At 37.2% G+C, this 27,657-nt stretch overlaps 1 protein-coding gene across 5 annotated transcripts in view; it reads right to left on the bottom strand.

Annotated features, from left to right (window-relative positions):
• The window catches only part of PTPRK (protein tyrosine phosphatase receptor type K), a 389,920-nt gene that overhangs the window by 242,906 nt on the left and 119,357 nt on the right, over positions 1 to 27,657 (bottom strand). For all 5 annotated transcript variants that reach the window (XM_069010807.1, XM_069010808.1, XM_069010804.1 and 2 more), the window contains exon 3: positions 17,862 to 18,133. In XM_069010807.1, the coding sequence (XP_068866908.1) occupies positions 17,862 to 18,133 (272 nt within the window). The remainder of the gene's footprint in view (positions 1 to 17,861; positions 18,134 to 27,657) is intronic.

Raw genomic sequence — 27,657 nt, 5'->3', positions numbered from 1 at the left:
GCCTCAAGAGTAAGTGAAAATAACCTGAACTAAGGTGACATGATAGTAACTACACATGGGAAATAATAATCTTTTATTTCTGATGGAAGTGACTTAAAGATAAAAGAGGTCAATTGCAGCCTTGCAAGAATTTTTTAGTTCTCTCCTGAAATTACCTGGTTTTCAGTTTTCCCCTGAAATTGAACTGTTCTGCAAGAACAACAAAACCAACGTGACACAGGGCACTGCTAAGGCAGACTCATCACAAGTAGAAGCAAGTCAATATGGGCCTGACTCACCAAATCAGCTTTTTCCAAGAGCAGCCCAGAAATGCCTTACCTGGGCCAGGAGGCTCTTTTCAACATGTGCATGTTCAAAAGACACACAGGAATACGAGGCTATGCTGGTTTACAGCATATACCTGCTAAGTGTGAATAAAATTCGTCTCAAGTGTTTGTAACTGGACAAATTACAGTAGTAGAGAAATACAAGCTTTTATAATTGAACTTCTTTTTTAATCCTTATATTAGAAATAATCATTGAAGATACCAAAAAATTTTAAGCCTCAGCACTGCTAACTGACTAACTGATCCAGCAGTATGGGCTTTGTTCCCCAGGTCCAGATCCATATAGAAGCTAAACATACAAAATATAGTCATTGTGCCATTTTTGAGTAGGACATCTCCTTAATTCTCAATACTTACTGTATGAAAATGCATGCTAAGCTAACATTGTGTTCATCACAAATCTTCCTCATGCAGACTGACTGTAAAATGAATAATCACTTTATTCTCCAGCTGCACATTGCTCTCACTACATCTTTATTTGTGTCCTTGGAAGGACTAAGATGCGCCCAGCATGTACTGTGTCTCCATCTCCACTGTAATGCCAGGCAAACTGGACGTGGTGATTGTGTTACAAATCTGAATGTGAGAGGCTGAAGACAGTTAGCACAGTGGACCTTCCCTGGGGAATTCTTGAACTTGTAGTTCCAGTGCACGGTGTTAGTTGTCTGTCAGCGATCACACCGTACTTCATTCTGGCTGCATTTTATTGCTGATTTGGACTTCTACACACCTAAGTTGCCCACTTTGATTTCACTGGGAATGAACCAGTCGACCATTTTTTAAAATGCCCCATGCAAATCATCTTTAACTATAGTACACTTCTCAGTTAACAGACCTCAACCTCTTTTCTGTATAACACTGACAACCTGGAGCTGACACAGTGACTCATATAGATACTGAATCTGCATTACCGAAAACTCTGAAGAGGCTGATTTCAATGATGGATACATGCCTGCAAGACATGCCAAAGATTAGTGGTGCACAAAATATCTGTATCAATTATCAATTTAAAAAAACTGTTTACATTCCACTTCAGGAAATGCATGTACTGAGATGTTGCAGCTAATCAGAAGAGACAGACCAATTCATGTTCAAACTGAGTTGTTACTTGTTTTCAGGACCAATGTTTCCCTTGGCCCGCACCATGCCTTAGCATGCCGGCTCAATATCAATCACCCTTAGAAAAGGCAGCTTACAGCCAGCACAATACCAACAACTCATTTACAGGAAAGGAAACAACCATGAAGGAGCAAATTACTCCTCTGAGAAAAATAGCAAAGATTCATTTATAAAATTAAAATACCAAATGCTGTAATATGGGTGATGAATTTGCAAATTAGGTAGAAGGTGATGATGGAAGACAAGGTAGAAAAAAAGCTGTCAGAGGTTTGAATCTTAGGTAATTTGGTGCTTTATGCTGCCTATATGAAGCTGCCAACAAACTCTGTGGAAATGAAGGGATAATACAGCAACACACAATCAGGGGATGGAGAATAGGGGGGTATTTTTCATTTTAATTGGCTTGGGAAAGAAAACCTGAAAGAGAAACTAAAATGCCATATTTAAAGTTGCCTTTAATTACTGCTATCTGCCATGGTAATAAGAGCAAGCAAAAAGGACACACTATTCCCACCATTATGTGGGAACTTGCCTCCAATGGCAGCCACCTGATACATCTTCTTAATATTAAGAAAACCAAAGCTTAGGTACATTGGCAACCACAAGAAACAACAATAAGTAAAAACATACTAAAGACCACTAATAACCACATCCAGATTTACCAGTAAAACCTACAAATCCAAGTTTTATTTCAACTAGGGTGTGTGAAAATTCTCCCTGGAGAATTTCAGAAGAATATCAACCCCTCCCTGAAAAATTTTATGCCATTCTAGCATGTAGAATACTGACTTATTTTGCACTCTTTTATGTATTGTATACAAAAAGCTCTAGAAAACTTTCTTTCCTGAATACTTAGTATATTTCTGCAGTTTATCAGTTTTGCAACCAAATTTTATTCCTATTCTCTACGTAGCAAATTTAACTTTGTAACTGTATTAGAGCAGAGATACAACAAGTTCTATAGCTCTAAATGTTTAAGTTTAATTATATGTTAAATATCATCACTCTGGAACTAGAGGAAGACACACCTTCTACTACCTTGAAGTAAAAACTTCAACATTAAAAAATATGGGTAAAAATTACTTATCAACTCAAATTCATAATATTTACATGAAAATAAAGAATTTAGAAAAGTAATTAAGATCTGCTATAGGGCTCCTTTGTACATCATGAAAAGTCACTACATTTAAAATTACAGTAATTTAACTGTTAAAACTGAAGCAGTCAAATGAAACCACATTTTAGAGTAAACACAAACTGTGCCATTTTCTTTAATTAACTAATCTGATTTGAAACTACATGACCGATACCTATGAAGAATCAGACCAACTTCTGTGATTGATAAATTTTCCTGGATCATTTTTCAGATGCAGATTTAGCTTCATCTAAAACTTTCAGAGAAGTGTTACGAAAAAAGTAATTTCAGCTTGGAGTTTCTACCCAAATGAGTACCATTTGCAGCGGCACACCTTCTTTGTGTGATCTTTGGAGGCATCAAGTATCTATCCCTATTCTCACTCTGGAATTAATTGACTTTACCAAACAATACTGAAATTACTACAGTTCACAGTGTATATGGCTTGAAATTGATCTGGTTTTGGTTTTACATTTTTACAAAAATTGCACTTGATTTTTTTTTTTCCAATTTAAAAAAATATTAATTACTTTGGGTTTTGTTTTGTTTTGCAAATAAACACATTAAACCTGTTGATCACATTTAAGGAAGCAGATCCTACTATCACTTTGACATGTATTTTCTGAAAGCAAATATTCAATAATTGATATTTTTTGTAAAAAAAAATCTCCTTAGAAATACTCCTGGCATTCACTCTTGTCACCATCGGTTCTCCAGAGGCAACTTAGCTGGCCCTTAAAGGATGCCTCCAGAAAGATCTTTTGCCTTGTACTGACGTCCCAGTTCTAGGAAGTTGCAGCTCAAGAGACAACTTTCCATTGTCTTCCCCACCTTTACCCTCTGGTGCTGACTGTTACAGCAGCTTGTGCTCTGGAGCCTTACCTGGGATTTATCCCTTCCTGATCAGCTGCAGATTTCCGAGAAAAAAGCCCTACAAGTATTCTGCTTTTGCCATGGGTTCAGAAACTTCCTTTCCCAAACACAAAGGCTACAAACCTGCCTAAAGTAAATCCATGTCTCCAAACAGCACTGGAGCAAGCTTTTGTCCCAATCAGCCCTGAGAAAACAACCTCCCAGATCTTAAATGGAAATACAACCTTTTTTTTCCCAAAAATCAATAAGGACTGGTTTGCTCAGTGCAGCAAGTCAGAAGTCCCAGGTAGTTTGGACACAGCCCAGGTTAAGCAAACACAGGTCTCAGCATCAAAAGCAGTACCATGCTGACCCATAGGCTAAAAAATGTAGGAGCCTCCTGATCCCCAAAACACTCCCTTGCATCCCCCTCCTGCTCTGGCTATGCAGCCCTGCCCACTACATCCAGCAGAGAAGGATCACACTCTTCAGCAAACTTAGGCTACTTACAAGCCCAGAATGGAAAGACTTGTTTTTTGCTGTGTGGTGTACTTAAGCTTTGCTTTGCAGAGCTTGCAATTTTTTAGTATGTAATTTATTTAATATTTTACTGATACAGCACAAACCTGCTCAGAAAGGAAGCTAAACTGCATGGAGGGGACGAGGCTGCATTTTCAAAATGGCACAATTAACTTATTTTTCATGTGCTGTGCTTTGCTCCCATCCTGGCCCAAATTAAAGTATTTTCCCCTCAAACTTGTCAGAAAAGATTGTTGAAAAAGTACAAGAATTTGGAATATATTAGTTACCAAGACCACTTTCTGCAGAGTTTGGGTTGAAGGTCTTTCACATCAGGGAAACTGCTCTTGAATTTCAGCCATACACAGCACTCGCAGAACCGGTTTTAACTTTACAGTAGACTTGCTGGACTATACTGGATTTTAAAATGGAGGCATAAGTTTTCCCAATTTAATTAACAATCTAACTAAGATGGATAAGAAAATTACTTAGCTTTGTTATGACTTCACTTCTGAGCAAAATTATAACCCTCTACATGATTATTAAGAATATCTGTAACAGAAACTAAGTTTATTGTCTCTGCTACTGATCCTGTCACTCCTTTTCCAGAATAAGACATACACTTTCTCAAAATAAAATTCTCCCCTAACTTCAGAAGTGAAGACACCTGTATTTCATCACTCTTTGCCATTACAGATCTGACCACAACCAACAAGGTTCTGAAGCACCCACACTTTTCAGTACTATCTTATCACACAGAATACCCTTAACAAGGGGGAGAAGGGAGGGAAGAAAAAAAGAAAGCGGTGAGGGGGAAGTGAGTTCCAGAAAAATTAAAGGTTTAAACTCTTACAGGGTTGGAAGGGATTTAAAAAAAAAAAAAAAAGGGGGGGGGGGAGAAGAAGACTTTCTAATTTGGGGTGCAGTTCTTTAATCCAATGTGTTGAACCTAACCAATGGTTCTGTAAAGCTACAGCCAAAGAAAGCTTATGTGTCTGATTTAACTGTTTTGTTGTGACAAAATACCCACTTAACACATTTCTCTGTTTCAAGGCGCTATGCCACATTTATCTAACATATGTAAACAAATAATACATTAAAACACATGCCATGTTCCATTTCAGTCGGATTTCTGAAACAAGACAAACAAAACTGAAACTACTTGCATAGCGTTTTGAAAAATATTGGTTATGCTACACATTATACTTTGGACAAATAGTAGTAAATCAACACCCAGAAGTGAAATTCAGATTGAATTCAATGCTACCAAGATAAGTACATCTGATGTTCCAGCTCTTTTTGGAAAACCAGACAGCTGCTGCTAATTTCCACGTCACTGTCCAAATACATGCTGTTAAGATCTCATAATTAAGTCCAGGGACAAAGACGATGCTTTACTTTAAGGTTCATTTTTATCTTTATAAAAAACAAAAGTAAAAAACCTAGGCACATGCAAACTCATGCTCACTCATATATGCACAAATCCCACATGTACCATTTTTATTTAAAAGAGAAATGTGCTAACCAAGCAAATTTTGGCTTTGTTCTGATTTCTCTGTCACACAGTGAACAACTGGTCATCTGGCTATGACAGAAAACATTGGTTAGCAACCTGGAAATGCATGGCAAGCTGCTTGATATTTCAACCTGTATCAAAAAAGCATGACCATGTTTTGATAACCTATCACAACTTCCAGTACGTTACAAATAGTTTAATAATTCAGTTCATATAGGAAATAAATTTGGATCAATGTGCAGGGTTTGTCTCTCTCCCATGGAAAAACAGATTGTTTCTCTGCATTTAAGATTTACATTAAAAAACATTAGAAATATAGTAACAAGAACTTGTAATCCACTTGATTTACCATTATGGAAAAAGGGAAGGGTTAGGTAAAGGGGTTTTCTTTGGTGGTGGTATTATTATTCACCATTAATAATTATTGTTTTATATATTTAAAAAAAAAACATGGTGGGGGTTATGTTTGTGTGTTCTTTATAAGTACAAGCATAGCATCAAGGGCAGCACATATTCACCCTATCAAAGAAGGCCAAATAGCATCCTGGAAGTAATTTCACAGCAGGGACCTGTGGCAGTGCAGAGGGAAGACCAACACCAGCTCCTCTACATCCCTTCCAAGGGCAGCAGCCCTTTCCAAGGAAAGCTGGAAAATGGACAGTGGCAGGGGGAAAAACAGCATTACAACCCTCTTGCCTGCAGCTCTGGGTATAGCAGGAGTGGGAAGCAGGGAACAGAATTAGGGAAATACCAACTTTCAATTCATCAGAGTTAAACATGGCATTTCAGGGATATCAGTGGCTGATTTTCTTTCGACCACTAAACCTCTGAATGAAAGAACAAGTTGCAAGTACAGACATACAACAAAACACTTATATTGAATACAAAAGTTAACACAAAAGAAAGGGGGGGGGGGGGGGCGGAAAGACAGATGATGCAGGTTGTAACTCTTTCTTAACTCATTTATTGGAGGTTTGAAAGTTTACAGTAATCCCTTAAGCATGGTAGAAAAGAAGAGAGTGAGACACAGGGGTTCAATCAAGTGAGAGAGTGTGGACCTGAGCATGTGTGCCTTTAAGATTTCAAAAAAGATAGAAGAAAAAAAAAAAATCAGACTAAATGAAGATTATCTGTCTCCATTCCTGCCTAGAAGTCCACAAAGACAGCAGATTTTCATTTTTGAACTTTTGGTTGTTGGGTTTGTTTGTTTATTGCTTGGAAGTTTTTTTTCATTTTCAGATGAAATCTACTTGTGAAGTTAACCAGTCAACTGCAACACCTGAAGCTAATCAGGTACAACCAAATCAACTAATGATCAAACCTACAAAAGTTACATTATATGAGCATAATGCACACCCAAAGGGCAGCCACATACACTAAATAAAAAGTGTTTTACTGCTGAAGCTTGACAGCTGGAAGATGCAGTATCATCACTCATTCCATTCTCCTTGTTTTCTATTCCTTGCAAAGTGCCCTAGAAATGCCCTGGGCAAGCAGATCCTTTAGGTGTCTGCTGTTGAATCTGGCACAGCTGCTGTTTCTTCTTCCTTCCACAAAAAATCAGTGGCAGGATGATACCCCCAGAAACCCATACCTCTTGTTCTGTCTAGTGCCTCAAGATGAATGCTACTAGAAATTCCCTAATATTTGATTTCTCTTTCAGTAACTCAACAATGCACTAGGAAGACTGGAATTACAGGACTTGTGCTATTTAATTTTTTTAAAGGCTTATCACAGTCATTCACATTGAACAAATATGCTTTCCTTTCTTGTAAGTAATTTCATTCCATAAATAGCAGCAAACTGCAACTACTATTTCCAGGTGAGAGTTATTTTCTTCCAACAGACACCACCTACTGAATAATTTACAACCTGTGAGACACATTCATTGCCTGGAGAACATAGTAAAGAGAGCAAAATTGACAATTATGGCAAAAGTGTAACCCAAGCCAAAAAGTTGACTCTAGACTAAAAATCTACATTATGAAATTTCTAAAGGTAAGTGACATACAAGCAGCAAACAAGCACACACAACCACCCCTGGTAAATATGCTGTTCACACCACAGCAGGTCAGTAAAGTGACACTGCAACAACCCCCATTAACTCCCCTGCTCTGCATTAGCAGGGGTGCCCACACAATCTGTACCTTCCATGAGCATGGAAAACATGTCTTTGCTCTGCCTTGCAGTTGTCTAGCACTAGCAGCACTGTTGGGCTTCCATTTGCTGTTGCTTGCTTGTGACTCAAGGCGAGATGCAGTAATCCTGGCACATGCATCAGCAAAATCACACAGGTTTCCAGCTACAGGACCCATTCCAGCAAATGAATAGTACATTCAAAGATCTCATGGATGACATACAAAAGGCTCCAGAAGACACTGAGACCACAATAAAACAAATCAAACCAAAAAACATCAGGAAAAAAACAGCTTAGGATGCACTTTTAGGTAGTCAAGGTACTTCACAGAAGAAATCCACTCCAAAAAGTTTTATACCAATTCTTTAAATCTTCTAGGAGCTGCACATAAAGACATTTAAAGAAAATAGTGAAGGAGCTCCATAACTGACTAGGAAAAGGGGAAGAACTCCCTAAGAGGAAAATAACGTGTCTGTAAAGATAACAATGCAACTATTCCTGGCTTGGAGCCCAGAGAACTATCTGCCTGACTGTGCCATCACTTTATCTCCCACTGGGCAATTACCAGTTCACAAACTTCCCATCACTATCTTAGCACCAGAAAATTGTTCTACTTCAGATGGTGTTTCAGAGCTTCCAGAACAGGGGTATAATTTACTTCACTCTGGTAAGACGGGGCAAGGAGGGTGGGGGTGACTTTAAAATGCTTTGTAAGATCTTTTGGGCAAAGCAGAAAATTCAACAATACTTGTTTGTTTATTTCTTTAAATACACCAACCTTGTACATTTGATCAGAATGTGATTCTAGTGCAAATTAATTGATACACTGCCCCCTCATCTTTGAATTTTGATTATTTTCTCCTTCAGAGCAACCATCTCAGTTGTTTTTTCAATGTCACCTCAAACAAAGTCTAAACTTCAGAAAAGAAACACATACAGGGTAGAGAGAATTATAAAGCTATGAGGTACTTATTTCTCTCTGAGGAGGTCATATCACCAGTCAACATGGGATTCCTATTACGTATTAGTCTGGATGAAGAATACCTTTTGACTTTACTCCAAGCCTCAGGCTTGTTCATCATTTAGCATCAGAAAAAGAGAAAATATTTTAAATAAAACCATCAAAACAACCAATATATTATAGTATGGTGTGCACATACTCAAAAAATTCTTCTTGAGCATTTCATCTTGCCCTTAATAACAAAAGTCAGAAAAGGACAAAAGAAAAGTTAAGTAGCTGCATAATTCTCAGTATTATTTTTTTTTTCCAACTGTATTGGTTTTGGCTGGGGTAGAGTTCATTTTTTTCATAGTAGCTGGCATGTGGCAATGCTTTGGATTTGTGCTGGAAACAGTGTTGATAACACAGGGATGTTTTTGTTACTGCTGGGCAATGTTTGCAGAGAGCCAAGGGCTGTTCTGCTTCTCACACCACCCCTCCAGTGAGTAGGCTGAGGGTGCACAGGTTGAGAGGGGGCATAGCCAGGACATCTGACTCCACAAGCACACCAGTGACCAAAGGGATACTCCACACCATATGGCATCATACTCAGCATATCAAGATGGGAGAAGAAAGAAAAAGGGGAGTCATTCAGACTGATGGCATTTGTCTTCCCATGTCCCGTTACATGTGATGGAGCCCTGCTCTCCTGGAGACAGCTGAACACCTGCCTGCCCATGGGAAGTGGTGAATTAATTCCTTGTTTTGCTTTGCTTGCACTCACAGCTTTTGCTTTACCTATTAATCTGTCTTTATCTCAATTTAAAAATTTTCTTGCTTTCGCCCTTCCGATTCTCTTCCCCATCCCACCAGGGAGGTGGAAGGAAGTGAGGAAGGGACTGTGTGAGGCTTCATTGCCAACTGGGGTTAAACCACAACACCAAAGAGGCACTGGGGGTTGGTGGTGGTCAGGCAAAATCCAGACATCCGACAGCATACAATGATTCATAGCAAAAATTACCTAACACAGTATCTTATCAGTGTTGAATTGATGAGTTCAGACTTTTAAACTGAAAACCCTGACACTTCAAGGCCCATGAATTTGGAGACTGATTGGCTTCCAATTTTGAAGTGCAGAGATTTTAGTGAACTTTTTGATAATGATTCAATACTGCACTATTATATTTTTTCTTTTATTCTCTTTAACTTAGGGGTAGACTGGAAACCCCTAGCAGAGCACAATTCATTACTCAATCTTTTCAGAACCCATATAATGAAATGAAAGTATTATCAGTTTCTGCTTTCTTTTAACCATCTACTTCAAGCATATATCACTATTTCTGCCATAATCCCCTTTCATTCATTTCACTTTTCATGTGAATAAAAGAGCCAAGTGGAAGAGTATATCATTGCAGCTCCTTGATAGTGTGATATTCGCAATTTTTCTTAGAAAGGGATATGATCTTGCAGAAACTGATAAAAATATTTCAAAATCTGAGCTTCTTATGTAACAAGTAATTATGCTTTTCAACTACAGACTAAAATCCCAAAAAAGAATAATCTCAACAAAAGGAACCATATCCAGAACTTCTTTATTTACACACGATGATTTAAGTCAATCTTGTATTTCTGAAAAAAATTAATCAGGCACTCCAAGATGTCTGATTAGCAATAGTGTGTTTTCCACTTCACTGCCTGACAGTGCTTGCAGTACGATAGGGAGGAGAATGCTACAGGCTTTTCATAATCTTGGTAATCAAGGTTAAAACAAAATTTGCATACCACCTTGCAGATGCGAGGAATGTTTCCTGGGAGAGTGCTGAGGTTAAAGTCACATATATCTCCCCAGAAATGAGGCACTGGCTAAAAATATTATGTATTTATCTCAAAGTAAGCCCTCATGAGTTTACAACCAGTAGTGCTCCACTTAAGATTTTTAGGTGATTATCAAGGTAATTCATAAAACAGACTCATATGGCATACTAACCTCCAAATCTTTCACTGCCTTGGAAAACATCAAGCATCTACTAAATTTTCATCACTGCACCCTGAAGATAATCACTATTTTGCATGAACGGTGAAAAAAGGTCAAAATCTTCATCAGCCTCATTGGCACTGCATTATTTGATGGAAAGAGAATTAAAGATTCTTGTATGTAGAGCCATGCAATTCCTTACAATACTTCAGTACTCCAAGTATAATATTTCTACTCTCAGTTCAGATCATACATATAGCACAGGAAACCCAGAGCACAGTAGAACAAAAGAAACCTACACATAAATTTTTATATAACAAAGAAAAGCAGTGGAAAAGACAATATTGAAAATTTTAAACAAAGGAAAAGGGAGGCAGTAAGCTGCTAACATTTCTTTTTTCAGCACATAAACTCTTTAGCTTCAGAATTCTGTAAATTCAATAATTTTTCAACTCAGGACTAAGAATAGAGTAACAGAAGCAATTGCTCAGATTCCACAGTTCCTTAGCCTATCCAAAGTAGTTTCTTCTACACCCCTGCCAGAATGGAGTTTTAGGTGTTTTGTGGAGGCAGAGCCATCTCTGCTTGCAATGGTGAAGTACAGCTTGGATCACTGACTTAGACATGGCTGACACATTTCACTTGATTAACAATAATTTCTGCTATTTTTAATTGTAAAAATTCTTTGATACTAATTTATCAGCTTAGCCCTTTTTTAATGCAGCAGACCCCAAAATAAATTAGGTCTCATCAAAATAGGCTAACAAAAATCAAACCCACCAAGCTAGGAAAGCTATTACATACATCTCCTTAAGGCAATTTTAAAGTTCCTAAATAAAAAAAAAAATGTGGTGGGCAGGAGGAGACAACACAATAGGTGGGGGAGAGGCCAACAGAATATATCATCATTATTTATGTGCTTTCCCACTACCATCATTCCTTTATCCCTCAGGAAGCTCCTGTGCTCGTAAATGAGCTAATTCTAGACGGAAGGAAAGCACGTTGTGGCTGGCCTGCAGAACATACCCTGCTGGAACAATGCCACAGACCTGAACTAAGAGTCAAAGCCTGCTGGTCATTTCTAAGAAAAAATAAAGAGTTTCCAAGAAGTCTCCAATACTTATGGTGTTACTGAAAACCTAGATGCTGGCACTTCAGCTGTGACGAGGCTGTTTGGGCAATGCTCACTTTCACTCCCTGCACTATGATTTCCCAGTTTGAATACTGGAATGAGTCAGTATTTGTACAAGTCCTTTGAGGGCTGTGAGTGCTTTGTGATCTGAAGAACTAAATTATTAAAATGGTTCTGGTAATAACTCTATTGGAAATTACGCCTTTTTTTGTCCTCACCAAATCAATAAATATCTTGGAAGAAATGAGACAGAAATGTGACAGATTTGCTTGCATGTATTCATGTTTATCCTAGCAGTTAAAAAAGCTGCTGTTGTTTTTGTACTAGCAAGGCTTGGAAAAGCAATAAGAAAGTTCATTATTTAAAAAGTCTCTCTCTAAGTAACTCTTCAATTAACTGTATAAAGAAAAAGATTTCTGATTAAGTGCTGCCTAGCAAGTAATAGTCAGGAGAACACTTAGGGGTTTAGAAAATTTCTGATGAGAAAGCAACATCATTCCTCTTTGGAGATATTTTCAAACATTAGAGATAGTGGTAAGCAGTGAGGCAGTTAAAAGTGCTTTCATTTGGTGAAAACTATAAAAGAAAGACGGAAAACAAAGGAGACAAACAAATGTATAAGCCATTTCATTGTGCATTAATGAACTAGAAAAAAATAGTTTATTGACAATCACCTTAAATTCTTAAAAGCCACAAAGTATTCTCAAGGGAGTTATTCCTCAAAAGGAGTGATAAAGAATGATTCACCTATACAAGGAACAATTCAGTGATTTATACTACCTCCAAACAAAAGCTATTCCAAGTTTAGGAAAAAAAGTATCGCTCAGTTTATTGACTACTATCTTAGATTTCTTTAATTATACAGCTAACCCATATTTTACTAACATATTTTAGGAAACAATTTTTATATTTCTGCTAGAATGAAACCAACCACCCCTCCAAAAATGTTCTAATTCATATTTTATTTCTGAGCACCCTTAGAAACGGGAAGAATTTAAAAGGCTTAATTTTAAATTTCAATTTAGAAAAGTCTAAAATATTATGTTACCCCAAGTGAGATGGAAAGGAAATGGTAAGGGGAAAAGAGCCAAGAGAAATGGGTGTAGGAATGGTAGTGGCAGACAAAGTTAGCTTTTATTTCTACAGCCAGTCAAAAACTTACACAAAATATGACCAAACTGATTTAAACAACCACAGAATAAAAAATATAAATTACATTTAGGAATCCAGAAAAAAAGTTAAGCACACATACTCTTGGGGGTGGAAGGGGCTGGGCATCCACAACAGCTATTTCTGTCAGGCACATTCATGGGTCTAAAGCCTGCAGTGTGACCAACCTCCATTCACTTTTTTCCATCTGGTTTACCCACCAGACCAAAAAGGCCCATAATTCTTGAACTGCAAGTGGAGTCTCCTTCATAGTAGTGAGGGTTTTGCAGAACTCTATCATATTTGTCTAAATTGGGTCTTTTCCCAAGCCAGATAACTTAGCGTATTTCAGCATTGCCTCTCACACACGGTTACAGACTGCTCTCCTCTGCCCCTGAACTCCTCCTCATGCTGAGATTTCCATCAGACAATTTTCAGTCTTGCAACTCAACATCCAAGACTTACACAGAGAGCTGTAACAGTAACTGGTTGGCTGCTTATCAGTGTTGCTCAAAATTTTCAAATAAAGCACTTTCTGCATTACATTATTTTTACCTACCTAGTCAAAAAAGTTACACTAGCTCTAAGTTTATTTATAAAGTTTGTCTTTGGTATTATTATCAGTAATCTTCTGTGTTCCAAAATATTTTAAATAAAGGCCTATGAATACATCAGTCTTTTAGAATGTTGCTGATTTTTTTTTTAATGACTTTTGTATTTTCTTGATGTTAGATAGTATCTCAAGGTTAAAGTCCATATATAAAAAAGGACATTTGCCTTATAAATAGGAAGTTGGAGTTTGGGAGGGTGGGTTTCTTCTAAAGTTAGCCTATAACTCAGTTCTATGCAGTTCACACAGGTGCTTTCCATTTCACTTGTGGCTTTCCTTCCTTAGCTATAATAAATTACTAAATCTCTTCTAACTCCCTGTCTTCCCAAACTTTTCTGCATACAGCTTGTTTACAGTCTCACATGTCTACGAGTTTGGAATAGTGATCTGATATCCAAAAAGGCAAAAATTCTCATATTTCACAAGAAATCTGTTTCCTACCTTATGTGGCATATGGCCCAACAGTACACATCATTACTTAATCTTCAGTCTACCATTCCCCATTATACTTCTATTACAGTATTGAGACCTTTCAAGATGATGAAGGAAAGTAATTTTCCAAGATCTTTGAGCAATTTAAACTTTTGCAAATCCTATAAATCATCAGTACTATAATAAAGAACAAAATAATTATCCGAATCATGATTCACAATTCTGCAAGAGAATTATTTGGCTTTCCAGAGTTTTCCTGCAGTATTTTTGAGCTGATAAAAGACCTTTTGCTCAGTGCAGTTCAGTATTTTTACTTTGCTAGCTATACTTCCAGGTGCAACATCACGCCTATGAAGTCAGTATCCCAGCCAGCATGTTTGCTAAACTGCAGAGCACCATTACTGTATAGTGAATTTTTAAAGAACCATAAAGAAACAAAGTAATTAGTTTTTTACAAGTTTGAAATTTATTGTTCCAAGTCAAGAGTTTATTTACCAGTTTCTGATATAAACATCAGGTTTGTAAAACCAAAAATGGAAAGCCCATGGTTCACAATGCAAAATGGACCTCATATTTGAGCGAGCACAGATGTGATCCTGGGGAAGCAAAACAAATTTGCAAAACAGAGACTTTTGGGAGACTGCGTACAAAAAAACTAACAAACCACAAACAAACAAAATCAAAGTCAAAAGGAATGACATAGGTAGCAAGGGAAGTGGAAAAATGACTGTGACAGAAGCAGAAAGGAAGAGACAGCCCTCAGCAGTGGGATAATCCCTACTGTGCAAAGCAGGAGAGAACTTGGGGAAATGAACAGAAGCATTAAACAAAACAACTCATCCAGACAGGAATAAACATCTCAACCAAAATAAATTAATTACAGTAATAACCAACAAAGAAAACAAAGTGACAAAACTCTTAGTCAGTTACAAAATTTAAACAATAAAAATCACAAAATATTTTTCCTTTGAAGCAAACCTGAGTCTGGTCAAATGTGGCATATTTCCAACAGGGTGATAAAAAAAAGATTCCAGAGCCAGCAAGGACCAAAATGAAATCAACCTTGATCCCAAGGGATTCTCTAATCAAACCCTTTTCTTCAAGAGTTCATCCTCATGTTAAACAAGCAGAATAGAAGCTGAAGATGTCTTGCTAGCAGGAGACAGAAGACAGATCATTACAGGACTTCTGAAACTCCCCAAGTGCAAAATACGACAAGTGAAGAATAACAGGCCCCAGGCTTGGAGAAACCCCCAGGAATAGTCCTAACATGGAATTAACATTGGAATTCCTTGTCATATATACTGTACATATATACTACTGACACTAGAAGCTTGAATCATTGCCAAAAAAAAAAAAAAAAAATACTAACAGGAATACAGAAAGGCACCACTTATGTTCTTAACTCAAAGTTCTTGAAACACATATATGCTCAAGGCTGAAAGTGTGTTCTGGGCGAGGTATGAGTTTGTCCTTTTCCTGAACTCTTCTACAAACTTCCACTCCTATCTGCCAACAGAGACAGGGTACAAAACTAGATAAAAAGTTTTATCCAGTAAAGCTACTATAATAAACTGTACTATGTTTTGTCAGAAAATAAATATATAAATAATTGCCCAGCAGAATATAGTTATATAGTTATATTTATAGAAGAAAGTTAAGGAATTTGATTTTTTTAAAAAATATTTTCCTGTGAGTAAAAGAGGGTGTTAAATCCATCCAAAAATGCATAAGATGAATTTCTTTTTTATACTAGAGTGACATGTAAAAACACTGTGCTAGTTTGAGCAGGAGGCAATGAAGCTTCAGCAGAGCACAGCAGAGGACAGAAATGCTTTTAAGGAGCTAATTAGCCAAGGTGCAGCACTGTTACTACAACTTGGCCAGGCTGCCAACTTCCAAGTCACCACATGAGACTTCCTCAGAGTGAACCTGTGCTATTCAGCCCCTGATAATCTCTACTCTCCTCCTTCACTTAAAAGTGAAGGAAAGGGCAGTGAAGTTGACCTGATTGTAACAAAGTACATGCAAACAATTGTGCTCAGCAGTGACCTTTAGCAGTGACCTTTAGCAGTGACCTTGCTTGTACAGGCAGGGATCCAATTCCCAGATTACTAAAGAACCACTTCCATCTTGTTATAGAAACCAGTGCTTATTTTCCTCAGTGCTAGCTAAACTCACTGACCAACAGGTAGATAAAAGTGCCAAAATCACAAGGTACAACTGTACAGCATGGAACTCTAACAAGAAAAATGAAAAAATATTTCCATTCCAAAGCATAATTCAACTCAAAACTAAGGAAGAAAACAAACTACAAACAAACAAACAAACAAACAAAAATCTACCAAGAGCCATGTTGAACCTGAACCTTGAGAGTTGAAAGAACCAAAACCACAAAAATACCAACCCTGTTCATGCAAACAAGCAGTTGTGCATAGGCAGCATGCAGATTTCCCCTCCTGTTCATAAAAGCAATTGTGCAAGTTGGACACAAATCACAGCAGGTTGCACTAACAATCCTGCAGTTCAACTCCAGGCTTATTTTTAATTTAAAAATAAACTGGGTTACACATGATTTCAATATTCTGTTGGAGGACCAAGCAAAGGAAAGAATGAATTTAAGCAGAGTCTGTGGAGAGATAATGTGAAGGCTGTAACGTAAGTGAAAAATGGCCATGTTGCTAAGATAAGGCTCCAACCACCAATCTCATTGTCAAGCCTGGCCATCTGTGAGCAGAAAACTGATTTACTGCATATGAGGCTGCTATACTTGATCACTACTGTACTGTTATAAAAGGCTCCCGAGGTTTGTTTAAGGACACCAAATGGTACTTTCTAGCAACATAAAAAGGGTTAATAAAACACCTCTTCAAAAGCCAAGTTTTATGGAACCAGGCTTCAGAACTTTAAATCAAATTTTACCCAGTTTCAATGCCACTGAAATTTCTTTATAAATAAAATTTCTTTATAGACAAAATTTCTTTATAAATAAAAACATTAAAACCACGGAAACAAAACCCAAAAAAAATCCCATAAAATGATAGTAAGTTACATAACTTTCACTGTATAAGTAAGGCTGCTTGCACTGAAGCTTATTCATGGATGTTATTTTGATGGTGGGCAATTGCAACAAACTTTAGATAAAGGCACTTTTAAGAAACAATCCTACAGTACCACTATTCAACAAAACCATTAATAAAGAAGCCACTTTCTGTCATTTAATAACTACTCTGGAGATCCAAACTCTTTGCAAGAGCACTAATGAAGAATATTTAGATAGGGGCCTGTAAGCACATTGTGGTGTAACACCTCATGGTGTAACAACTCAGATGAGCACATGTAATCCAACTCTTCCCATCCCTACATGCCAGAACAAAAATGCCCATGTATAAGATTTATCCTTCACATCAAATACCCACTGAGTAAAACAGATGCAGGTACTTTCTTAGGTTAATCAAACAAATCAAATAACAGCATCTAGTAATAACAAAACAAATTTTCCCTCCAAAAACCAGGCCTACACTGCGGGTGGTTTTGTCCCACAGCAAGCAAACAGGGAAAAAAACACATCCTGAACAGCTGCTCATTAGGTGAGCACCATTCTGCCTGCACAGCAAATGAAGCAAATGTCATGTGGAAAAAAACACAGTTTACAGTCATGTAATTAGACATGGTTACACAGACATACACAAAAGAGGAGGGACGACAAATACAAATTACAGTTGCACAGGCAATTTATTTCTGGGAGTTTATAATTTTTGATGCTCCTGGACTTCAACCTTACCATTTCTTTTAACAAGGCTTTTTTCCAGCTATTTTTTTTTCCTATTATACAGTAACAGATAACTATGAACAATCACCCGCTATAAAAAATATCCATTCCCACATAATTATTTATACTGAATGGAACACTTCAGGACATTGGGAGAATACTCCATCAGAACAGACTAAAACAACACAAAGTGAATAGGACCTTGCAGTAAATATTATAAAGTGGTGTGAATTTATGGCACGTTTACCTGATACTCATTCGGCCAGAAAGTGCTGACAGCCAACTCTGCTCGAAGCCAGTCTTTGCCAGTGGAGCCAGTGACATTCCAGATGGGATTAGCCAGTGGTCCTTTGTTCACCCTAACGAGGATGTTCAAAGTGCCTGGGTTTCCTCCATTCTTGCTGTACAGAAGGTAGCTGAAATCGATGCAGTGAGTGTCGTTTTCTTTCATTGTTGGAAGCTGAAGTCGAGTCTTTTCTCCAGGGTCATGGTCTGAGGAAATCACTATCATATATGATCCTAGGGGAGGGGAGAGGGGGAAAGAGGGAAAATAAAGGCGGTAGTAAGGAAAAAGATAAATACTAAGAAACTGATTATTCTCTGTGAAAAAGGATGAAATGCATAGGTTTTCTTATCCCAGAAACCTCAAAATGAAATCCAGCAAGCTATAAAATGGCTTAAAACATGACTGAAGCAGTATCTACAGAAGATATCACATATCTCTGAGGACCTATCTAGATGCCTCCACCTACAAACTTTTCTCTCTTTTAGGATCAGATAATTGGAAATAGTATCACAGATGGACAGGGGAAAAAATAAGAGAAGAAAAGCATAATCATTATTCTGAGGTCACTGAGGCCAAAATTCTCTCACCTTGTTCTGCAGATTTTCTGAAAACAAAACGAAAAATAAGGTTCACATTCCTCAATGCAGCTTTATCACACCTTTTTCTACCCCCCAAAAAAGAGGCAGACTTGAATCTGAGATATATTAGCAATGGAAATAGCTGACTTAGGACACCAAGCCGAACTTGTTTGGAAAAGTTTTGTTTGCTCCTCCATTTTCCAATGGATTTAAGGGGATAACAGAAGTTTCTATAGTTAGAAGAGTGTCCACCTTGCCAATGTGTGTTAGAAATATACACAAAGTAAAACAGGCTGTGCCTGTCTAGCTACAAAGGCAGAAAGAGGAAATCATACATTTCAGTGGGTTATACTGGCAATAATGATGAATCAGCCTGTCCTGCTGTCCTGCAGAATGGATGGTAAAGACAGGCTGCCATCTAACCTAGCCCAGAGCTGATCCATTTCTTCAAGAGGGACAGCTCCATACCAGGCACTACCTGGTTAATGAACTTCAGAGAAAAAAGCTTGCTAGATAGGGCATGCCAGGTCAAACTTTCCAACCAAGTGAGAAAATCCAATTCAACATACAATCTAAATCATTGCTACAGGAAAATTTCTCAACCAAAATTTACCTTCATATCTGCTTAGTGATTCCAGAACCTTCCTGTTGATGGATTTTCCTTTTATTTTCAGTCCTAAAGGGCATCACAATAAAGAGCCTTTCCTCTTGAGGAAAGTTCAGGTTAAATCCATCAAAAATGGAGAAAAAATTTAACCTAAAGTTAAAAAAGTAATGCATATGTGAGCATTTGCCCAAATGAGTAGTCTTGCAGAAGTCCTGGGAGTATGTGCATGAATACTGGTAAAAAATCTTCTCTGAAGTATAATCATATAAATTATTACCATTTTGTACGTCAAATGTTATCCTTTGAGTTTTAGACAACAAGGAATTATTGTGTTCTAGGATGTCCTAAACAGTTGTATTAGGCATTCTGAAAATTGTTCACAAGCTGTTGCTCAGCAAAAGATGAAAATTTATGTACATGGAATTAAATCATCTGTGTGAGAGGCTAATTTTGCATCTTTACTAGCCTGTAAAGCAAGTCTGTGCTAAAAAATTTAGGAAAAAAATGAGAAAGAAATATTTTAGAAGGAAAGCTGCTCTTATTAAAGCACAGTGCATTGAAATCTATATTTTTAGTAGTAATCTTAAAGAAAGGGTTTAAAGAAAACGACTATAATGTAACATAAGCAAGTAGTTCATATTAAGAATTATATGCAGAATTCATTATTTTATTCATTTTTTGTTAGAGAATTTGGTAAAATAGCAACTCCTGGTTATTTCTTCATCATTAATACCCATTTATAAAGACACAAAAGAATTATATTATTTAGATTTGCTGTTACTTTAAATCTTTAAAGATTATGGTCTAGAATCAGTTGATGATTGCCTGAGAAAGTGTTTGTGCACCACATCCACTGGTGTGCAATTTTTATGCCCCCTGACTCTAGAATAAATTTAGTAATATGCTAGTTTGTAATCTCTATTTTAGTAATATATATGTTCTTACAAGCACCTGATCATCAGACTAGAGAATAAGATTTTCAAAAGTTTTGTTACTAAATACTATGAATGTGGCAGGGAGAGGCTGTACATCAGTAATTTGGGTTTTTTTCGTTCTACATAAGAGTTAGAAAACTGAAACGGGTCAGTGAAAAATGACAGACTGCTTCCCACAGTTAGCACTGATTATCCATGGACAACTAAATTGCCTCTTTGCCTTTCTTACTTGTGTTTTGCAAATATTCTAAAGCAATACACAAAAAGCAACTCAAGTCTTTCCTACCAAAAAAAACCCACCCCCCAAAAAAACAACTAAAAAATCCCCATTTACTTCTAATATTTCTAAAGCTAAGATACAGAAGAAGATAAATCCTCCAACATTTTCTGAAGTTAGTCTGGGCGGGAAAGGAAGAAACAGAATATAACCTTTGTAGAATCAACCTTTGCAGATTTTTAAAATGTTTCTCCCAACTTCTCTTAAAACCACTGGAAGGAAGAGAAAATCAAATTCAAATAATAACAAATAAACTAGAAGTATTTAGAGATCTTGTTTCTATATTAGGGGAATCTGCTATAGCCTTTGGAAGTTTCAACATGCATTTTTTAGCATATCAACATATTTTATAGTACTCCACTTTCTCAGTCTCATTTTTCATAATTTAAAAATACTTAGCAGTGAATTTGCATACATCTATCTACATGTTAGTCCTACAGCACTTCATGAAATGCTCCAGACAGCATTCATAGACCATTTATCACAAAGCCAAGGCATCTGTTCAGCATCTTGAAAACTACTTCCCTTCTCCTCCTTTTTTTAAACTTAAGCAGCTGTATTACGCAACTGTACAGAATCCTGCTCCTTTCTCAGTCATCTACCTACTCCAAGAAAATCAGAAGCCAATGCCAGAGTAAACTATACAGCAAAATTATACCTTTGGAAAGCAGACAAAATACTTTCTTACACCTTTCATAAGAAAGTCATTCTTTACTTGTAAAGAAATACAATATGTTTGAAAGAGTTAGTAGTTTTCCCTCATTTATATATGTTTTCAATATCATAATATTAATTATTAATAATCATATTATTGTAAAATCTTCATGATATCTTAAGATATTACTGGACTTGGCAGAAATGCAAAGTATAAACAATAAAACTGCTCACAATCTCATTAATTCCCAAGATTAACTAATTGTTTGAGACTTTCAGTGAGAGATTAGAGCAAATGTTACAGCTCACTATTCACAGTGGTGCTACAGGCTGGAGCAGAGACATAGGGTGAGAAGGAAGGAGCAGCAGACACCAAGTGCAGTGGATTGACTGCAGCCCCCAGTTCCTATCCCCCTGTGCCTGGAGTGGAAATTTGGTCATTTTTTCCCCCAAGGTGAATCTGTTTTGTCTGTGACAGTAACTGATGATTTACAAAATAAGTGATCTCCCTGTCGTTTTCTCCACCCATGAGCTTGCCCACCCTATTTTCCCCCTTGTGCTGCTGAGGAAAGGACCAAAAAAAGGCAGGGTGAGGGGCTGGCCAAGGTCAACACACCACAAATGCCAGAAAGGTAAAGAGCAGCAGTTAGTGTTAGTACTAAGAGTGTTATTAAATCCCAGTAGAGCCAGGCTCTGTGATTTTTTTCCCCCCGTTGTTACTGGCCTAGCAAGGTCAGGCACAAGCAGATGTAAAATGCTAAATACACCTATTTCCCTTGAAAACAAGGAAGAAAAAACACTACTCTGTGTTTTGTTTCCACTAAGGTTTTATAAGAAGAAAGTCAGTTGCAAGTGAGTTACTCCATTGAGTACCAAAATGGTTAAAAAATAAAAATTAAAGTAAATTTAAAAAAATAAAAGAAACCAAACCAACATATTTGGGGCAATGGAGAAAGAAAAACTTAACATGAAAGAGCAGAAGTTCATTGTTTCTTCTTACAAGACAGAAAGGATGAATTTCATCTTTGGATGATGCTGCAAAGAAATGTAAGAAGTATCCAAAGTCATCATTTATGCCTGGACAAATACCCATCGTTCTTAAATACTCCTTTCACTCCCTATTATTTCACAATGCTCCAGTATGATGTCTTTAGCTCCTCTGGCAGTTAGTGCAGTTACAAAAGGCACACAACTCATCAGTAACATTTTTCTTTAAATTTTTTCTTGTAGTTTGACAGTGATTTTGTTTCATTGTTCTTTCAGTAATTCCCAGAAGAATCTTCTCCATTCTTGCAAATGTACAATCTTTAAAAGTTATATGTTCTCTTTCTTCCAAGAAGCTCAAGTGTTAATTTTTCCTACTTGAATGTAGATTTCTCCAAATCAAACTCAATCCTCTCATTTAGCTTTTCTTCTCTGAAGTGCCTTCTATCTATTTGCCAGTTAATAGCTTCTAATGTTATTCCTGATGTAAAAGGTCAATCCAATTCTCTCCTACACAAAATGGAAACAACAGACTATGAAACAGCTAAATGGCACTGCCTCCTAAGCTTTGATCAAGTTCATGCAAACAGTTCAGCTTTAGGATCAGTCTTTCAGGAAGATTTTGATGCCTATTCGGCATTAAATTCATGAACTTGCTAAAGGGCATCTACATGGCTGTGGAATAAGAGCTACTAGACTTTCCCCGAGCCATGTTATTAAACACAGCTGTATATACCTCATAGATTTCACTGTCTTTTATTTATTTTGATAAGCACTAAACTTGATGTCCTAGTTCAGTGGCAAGGACAGATCATTTCAGAATAAATGAATTCTTTAACTAATTAATTGTGAAAAGTCTTAGTTTTTATCCCCTACTGAAAACCAAGCTCTCTTATCATCCAGCAGTTAATTGAAGGTAAGAAATCACGCTAAGATTTAAAAAAAAATCCTTAAAAAAATAAAATTTTCCTGCTGTAAGGTACCAATGTGACAGAGCAGTTTCCCAATCAAATTATTTTCTCTCACTTCCTTGCTTCCTGAAAAACGGGTTTGTATTTGAAGTGTGAAACTTGTAATTTTCAGCAGGCTGGTCTTCAGCTCCTGCAAATCCGCTTTCCTCCAAACAAGAACTAACCATCAAACCATCTCCCTTTTGGGGATATACTGCTGTAATTTCTCTGCCTGTGAATGTGCTCCTTCAGTTACTAGGACTTTCAGCTTCAGGTGGGGAAAAAAATAGTTCAGAACATTACAAATTCCATATGCAACTAGATTTAAAGGTACAGAAGTAGATTCAATTTTGTGGTTTGCTGGTGTGGGAGAAAAAACCCAACTATAGACATCCCATTTTGGTAGAGCATAATGTGAAGATGTTTAAATAGATTCACAGAAAAAGATCAGCTGAAAAGTCTTCCCCATAAAATTAGAAGAAGGGGTTTTCTTCACTCCATGGCAATGTCAACTACATGAAATGGAGGGTACAGGCACTTATGTGCCTTATCCTAAAGCTCGAGACTACGTGACCTTTTTGTCTTTTGATAATGACTGTGTAACATAGTCCCTGATTATGTTTTGCGCAACATTTATGAGAGACTGCAGGCAATGAACAGGCACTAAAACAGAGAAATAGGCTTGCAAGTGGAAGCAGGCTGCAAAGAGAAGTTCAGAAACATCTATATTAATTCACAGAAAACTTATATTTCACACCCAATAGTATTTATGCCTATTTTGTTCTTTGGCGAGTGTCTTCCCTGCGACAATTTGAGAGAGTCCTCTACTTGTATTTCTTTTTTGTAATTTGCAAGAAAGGAAAAAATAAAGGCTAATGGAAAAAAGTCAAAAAAAAACAAAGCCTATGAATATGTTAAATATACTCCAGGTAAACCTCCATGTGCTTGGGTTTAATAAAACCTCAAGCTATTATAGCCTTTTTGTTCTCTTTTGCCCTCGATTACCTAACATACAGTAAATGTCTGCAGCCCTAGGATAGAAAAAAAAAAAAAAAAAAAAAGCAAAAAAACAAAGAAATTATGAAGAAAAACTAGAGACATTGTTAGAGTTTTTAATTGTAGTGCCCTGCAACATCAGTTAAGGATACTCCTTAAGGAGTGTGTCTGGAGAAAAAGGTTCCTTTGTAACACTACAGTCCCACTTAAGATACATTACTTGATACACACCTGAAACATTCAATATAATTATATCCTGATTTTACCTCTTTTCATGTTAAAAAATTCAAAAATAATGTTATTGGTGTAAACAACACAAAATTTCTACAAAATTTCTTTAGATGGCTATAACTCAGATGAATTTTTCCACTTACTTCACTTGTTTACAATATCATTCCCTATGCAAGAATTGTTGAAGGCTTGTTTCAATTTCTTTATATATTGTCAAAGTGAAAGTGGGGGGTTAATCAGGATCATGAATTTCGACTTCATTACCTAGCCCAGTTCCAAAGCACCACAACTCAAATGCAAGTCAAGATAAGACACTCAATTTAATACAGAGATTAAAAATAACAACAAAAATACACAATACAGACAGGGGAAATTTTTCTGGAGAATGTAAATCTTTTTGGGGGTTCCTACTTCCTGCAGAGAAGGAGAATTAGTAAAAGAACCAACCCAAGGCAGGTTATTAAGATACATTGTATAAATAAAAGCAGAGCACTCACTCAATTTGAACAGAAACTCAGCCTCATGGACTGCAAGAGCTCATCAATTCATCAATTTCACACTGGTATTGCAATTTCACAGAAGGAGAAAAGGTGTCCTGCCCTCCAGGCTGTAGTCATTGATGCCAAAAGCCCTGCTCTACAACAAGGTCATGCAGCTGGGATTCCCCCATTAACCACACCCACGGAGGTCAAGCAACAGGGACGAAGCCTGACAAGACAGCGCAGCACAAAACTGACCCAGGCAAGGCAAATAAAAACAGCACCAGATCAGCCACAGAATTAATATCATGGGCACTACAACACTTTACCTGTATTTGCACCTATGATTCTACTGTCATGATACTAATATCACTCATGACTTGTTCAATTCCATGAGAACAGGAAAATGTTTGCAATTAAAAGAGAAAAAGAGAAAGGAAAAAACTCTATGTTTCAAAGGCCTGCAGTATTTGTAACAAAGTTCATGATGAACTTTTGACTAAAAGTTGTTCCTTGGGCTAGATGTAGCTACAAAAGTTTTGTTCTCCATACTAACATTTTACAAATGAATAAATACAAAAAATACACACTTTGGAAGTGTTGGAATTTGTAGTTTTCTCATACATAACACCAACATCCCGTGGATTTGTTCATACTGATGCAGAGAAAATAGACCATGATGACATACCAGTTTCTGAGGTATGATAATTTTCTCCCTCTTTTTTCACATGATGGACCTTTAGCTAATATGTAGACTTCAAGCACTCCAAAACCTGAGACGGAAAAATTTCAGCAACTGAAATTTGCAATGCGAGCTTGTAGAGTCTGTACAAGAGAGCCTTCATGTTGTGTTGTGCTCCTCTGGACTGCCTCTTCCACCAAAGCAGTCAGAAAATGACATTTGATATAGTGCATCAGGCAAGCTTATGGAAGGACAGCGTTACTGAACAGTAAGCTGCATTTCAGTAACCAAAAGGCACATGGAATAGTTTCATACTTATTTAGGGATTAAGCGAGGCACTCTGTCATGAATTTTTAACATCGGCATCCATGAATGGATGGCTAAGACAAAAGTAACAACAGCTCTGAACTGTCTGAATTTCTGCTGCAAACCCATAAATAACCCAGAGATGGTGGCACAGTGATTCCAGGATGCTTCTCAGTCACCCAGGGGCTGATCTGGCTGCCCAAAGAGCAGCCAGCTTTCCTTCATTCATTGGCCAACTTTCCCTCTGAAAGAAAATGTCTTTTCTATGCAAAGTTTCCAAGAAACTTCCAACTCTAGATTACTATCAACTCAGGATGAAGCCTTCCACTTGGGATATCAAATAACTGGGTACCATTTGTGCCTGCACAGCCCAGCACCAGTCAGATGTTTTAATCTGCAGTTCCCAGAGCAGCAGCTAAAGTTGCCAAACCCCAAGGCACTCCTGCACCTCCTGGGAAAATGTCAGTCCCATGAAGACACCAACACCTACGAACACTTGCAACAACTTCACTGTGTGAAAAACATGTACAGAAGTGCTTAAATCCATTTTACTTCACCATTCCTGTAAGCTGCTCTGATATTACTTGACTGAATAATGTGGTCAGTAAGGTACAAACGCCTCCCTCTGTGTTGGCTTTTTTCCACCCATTTTTGTGACAGACCCTCCAGGATGAAAGACCAGTGTTGGCCATTCTGTATCCACCTACAGGTCTAGGATGCCGCCATATCACCACAACCACTGAACATTCAGCATTTAGATTTTTCAGATGCTGATAAAAGAGACATGCTTTACTGAGATTGTTACAAGAGATGGAGATCAAATTATCTATTTCTGTGGAGTATTATTTATTTGAAAAGGAATTAAAGTGATATATGAATCTATTAAAAGTATTCTAGGGCAGACAGTCTTATAGAAAATGTCAGTGCTGAGCGCTTGCTTAAGTCTTTGGTGTGCTGCTGTGTGTTTGCTGCAGTGCACAAAAAAACTTCACAAAAAATTCACAAATGTCAGTCAAGGTGACCTAAAAGCTCACAACCACTGAAATTCACAGGACTTTAACTCCTACCTTGTGCCCTCCTCCATCTATGTTCATCAGACCCTTGCAAAGCAGCACCCAAATCCAGTAATGAATGACCTAGGTCTCCTTGCCCTCCTCTTGAGACAGAAAAGTTTGATTTCTTCCTAGGCGAGGGAAATGAACTGACCCCTGGAAAAGCCCAAGAACCAGAGCCACATCAAGATAAGAGATGAAACTGAAGCCCTAATACAGATAGACAAGTGGGATACCCTCCATTAAAAAAAATAGTTACAAGTAACTTCTTGCAATTATCTTGAAATTATTTAGAGAAAGGCAACTCAAAACATATCTTTAGGACTGCTTTTTTTTCATTGCCAGCTAAAAAATAGTCTGCGAACACTCTAGGCTTTTTTCTCCTTCTAAGTGGCATTTAGATTTTAACTGAATATGAAAATATAATTTTTGGGTGCAGATTCACACTCAGAGCGTCTTTAACACACTAGTCATTCTTCCAAAAGCAACATTATTAAAATTGCATTGAGAAGAGAATTACTCCTATCAGCTTAAAACACTGAAACTGAAAACAGAAAAAAACTGGTCATTCCCTGGATAAGCACGTGACAGGAGAAAATAAGAACGAACAATCTGCTGAGAATACTACTCCCAAGCACCACCAACAGTTAAATAAAGGCTCATTGTCATATGTGACAGTGGATTACAACTGCTATTACAGACCTTCAGAAGAGGAAATTAAATGTCCTATTTTTTTTATAGTAGTCTAAGAATTTATTTAAAGCATGGGAGGTTTGTAAAATATTTTCACTGGGTTTTTTTGGGGTTTTTTGGTAACAGGAAGAATATTCATTCCTTTATTTTCAATCACTTTTTCTTGGCACCAAATAGTTATGTTTCCTGTTATGAAATCAATTTTTCTCAGAACATTGTTTTATGCAACAGTGACCTGAAGAGTCTTTGTTATTTCCAGGTTTTGTTGCTTTTACAGGTGTAGGACCTACACTTAAGGAGTTGTATACTCCTTGGTTAAATGCACAACATGAA

This window comes from Aphelocoma coerulescens, chromosome 3 (genome assembly GCF_041296385.1).
Source record: "Aphelocoma coerulescens isolate FSJ_1873_10779 chromosome 3, UR_Acoe_1.0, whole genome shotgun sequence".
Taxonomy (NCBI): domain Eukaryota; kingdom Metazoa; phylum Chordata; class Aves; order Passeriformes; family Corvidae; genus Aphelocoma; species Aphelocoma coerulescens.
This window is presented reverse-complemented; position numbering and strand designations above follow the sequence as displayed.